Here is a 2,500-nt window from a genome sequence, read left to right as displayed (position 1 = left end):
GTGTATATTGTTGTTGGGAGGGAAAGGAAACACTAATTTAATAAAGAGAATCCTGCCATAGTTTACTCACCCTCATGGTGTTCCAAACCTGCATGAGACTGTTGACCACAAAAGAAAATATTTTGAAGAATATTGGTCACTAAGCAGTTGTTGTTAGCCAGTGACATTTTCCATAGTCAAGTCACCTTTATTTATATAGTGCTTTTAACAATACAGATTGTGTCAAAGCACTTTACAGTATTAAATAGGAAAATAGTGTGTCAATAATGCAGAATGATAATAGTAAACACTCAGGGCCCTATCATACACCTGGCACAAAGTGACGCAAGGCATTTTCTCATCCAGCGCCACGTCGTTTAATTTGCAAATGCATTTGTGCATCCATGGGCGTGCTGGTCTAAAAAAAGAGTTGTGTTCAGGTGCATTGCTATTTTAAGGAGTTGAAAATAGACTGTGCCATAGACCAACTCAAACTTGGTCTAAAGTCAATGGCGCAATATTGTTTTGTTATTTAAAGAGCGCGTTGGTAGTAAATGTGCCTCTGAGCGGGTCCACAGTGCACGCTGACTTTGCTTATTACACACAGGGATGCATCACACAGACATGGCAAATATTAAAAACAAAAGGATTACAGTGTGAAAGAATATTATTGTGTAGGCTACATAAATATAAAAGTTTAATGATGGATAGTCATTGCATGTGTTAGAATTAGGCTACCTATTTGCAATTCACCCTATTACTACTTATAATGATGAATGAAATTGGCGAATTAATTGAAAAATCATGCCGATACACACACACATATATATTAACCGACTCATTGCGTGGAGCTTTGGTGGATTCCTGCTTGTCCTGTAGATGATCTGCTCGCGCTTTAATTTCGTGCCAACAAATCCCGCCATGTAAATAGCGATCCGCCATGGTGCAAATGCATCCCGCTCTTAGGCAGTTCATCATTGAATTCAATGATGTCATCATCCAGCTCAGTTCAGTTTAAATAGTATCTGTGCAATCATTTGCAATCAAGTCAACGACTGTCAAGGTCCTTTCTAGGTGCTGATCCAGCATCTGGTCTGGATACGTACTGGATCCGGGTGACTGCAGTGACCCTCTGATCTGGACACAGACTGGATCTGGTGGCCACGGTGACCTCGGAACAAGAGAGAAACAGACTAATATTAGCGTAGATGCCATTCTTCTAATGATGTAGCAAGTACATCGGGTGTTATGGGAAGTGTTCCCGGTTCTGGCTTACCTAATTAATGCAGCCTAAAAATAATACTAAACAATAAATAATACTATGATACTACACTGTCTGGTTATCCACATTCTTCTTTTGTGGATCAGCAGCCTCATACAGGTTTGGAACAACATTAGTGTGAGTAAATGATGACAGGATTCTCATTATTTGGGTGAACTGTCCTTTTAAGAAGAATTTATATTATTATATTAGCTTACATCAACTCTACTGTGTGTGTGTGTGTGTGTGTGTGTGTGTGTGTGTGTGTGTGTGTGTGTGTAGTTTTAAGAGGCAGCCGCTGCTGTTGGTCTCTCTGGACGGTTTGAGAGCCGAATATCTTCAGTCGTGGCATGCAGTGGTACCAGTGCTGGACAAGATCAGTGAGTCAAACACACACAAACACACATGTTCATCCTCTGTAATCCTCTGTGAGATGCTGTGTGTGTGTGTCCAGGACGCTGCGGTACCTCGGCACCCTTCATGCAGGCCGTGTTCCCCAGTAAGACGTTCCCTAACCACTACTCCATCGCCACAGTGAGTCACATCACACAAAACCAAACCCTGCTGTTCACCACTACGCAAGGACTTTGAGAAATTCCACTTTCTCAGATGTACTTTGCCAAATTCTGTAAAAAAGATTTTGTGGACTGTAAATGTCTATGGTTGCTGAGGTTTTTAATATCACTTCTCCTCCAGAGTTTTTTGACCTGTTGAGTCATTCATCATGGAATAAACTTATGAAATTAAGGGCAGGCAAATCACAGAAACTGCTGAAACAGGCTGCCATTTGAAGTAATAGTATGAAAAATCAAGATTCTCTAAATTATATATTTGTGCATATGTTTTCTATGTTTTGTATCATATCTGGGATGCAAAATGGTAGAAAATTAAAAAAAACAATTCTGGAAACTTTCCAAACGTTTCTGAAAATTCAGAAAAATTTCCAAAAAGGTTTCCAGAAAATCATGTCAAGTTTTGGAAATTGTCCTTTTTGCAACCCTAATCAAGCTTTCAGGGCTCCTATCAAATATTCTGAAGATCATTCCTCCGCTGAGGAACAGTGAAAGTAAAGCTCCTCAAAAGATCCTGAGGATCAGATTTGAGACTCTAAAACATGATTGATGGAGAATCAAGTAAAGCTGAGCTGCTTCAGTCCAGTAAGAGTTCATCTGGAGATATTACTGACGTTTCTCTGACCTTTACTTGATCACAATCAGGAAAGATCTGACACGAGGAGCTCCAGCTGAAGCTCTGAGCTCT

The 2,500-nt window shown here is 40.1% G+C and overlaps 1 protein-coding gene across 1 annotated transcript in view; it reads left to right on the top strand.

Annotated features, from left to right (window-relative positions):
- LOC132103866 (venom phosphodiesterase CdcPDE) overlaps positions 1-2,500 on the top strand; it is a 44,693-nt gene that overhangs the window by 6,614 nt on the left and 35,579 nt on the right. Inside the window, exons 6-7 of the mRNA XM_059508933.1 lie at positions 1,523-1,620; positions 1,695-1,774. Of these exons, the coding sequence (XP_059364916.1) occupies positions 1,523-1,620; positions 1,695-1,774 (178 nt within the window). The remainder of the gene's footprint in view (positions 1-1,522; positions 1,621-1,694; positions 1,775-2,500) is intronic.

This window comes from Carassius carassius, chromosome 25, assembly GCF_963082965.1.
Source record: "Carassius carassius chromosome 25, fCarCar2.1, whole genome shotgun sequence".
Taxonomy (NCBI): Eukaryota; Metazoa; Chordata; class Actinopteri; order Cypriniformes; family Cyprinidae; genus Carassius; species Carassius carassius.
The sequence above is the reverse complement of the archived record's forward strand: the minus strand, read 5'-3'. Positions and strand labels throughout refer to the sequence as shown.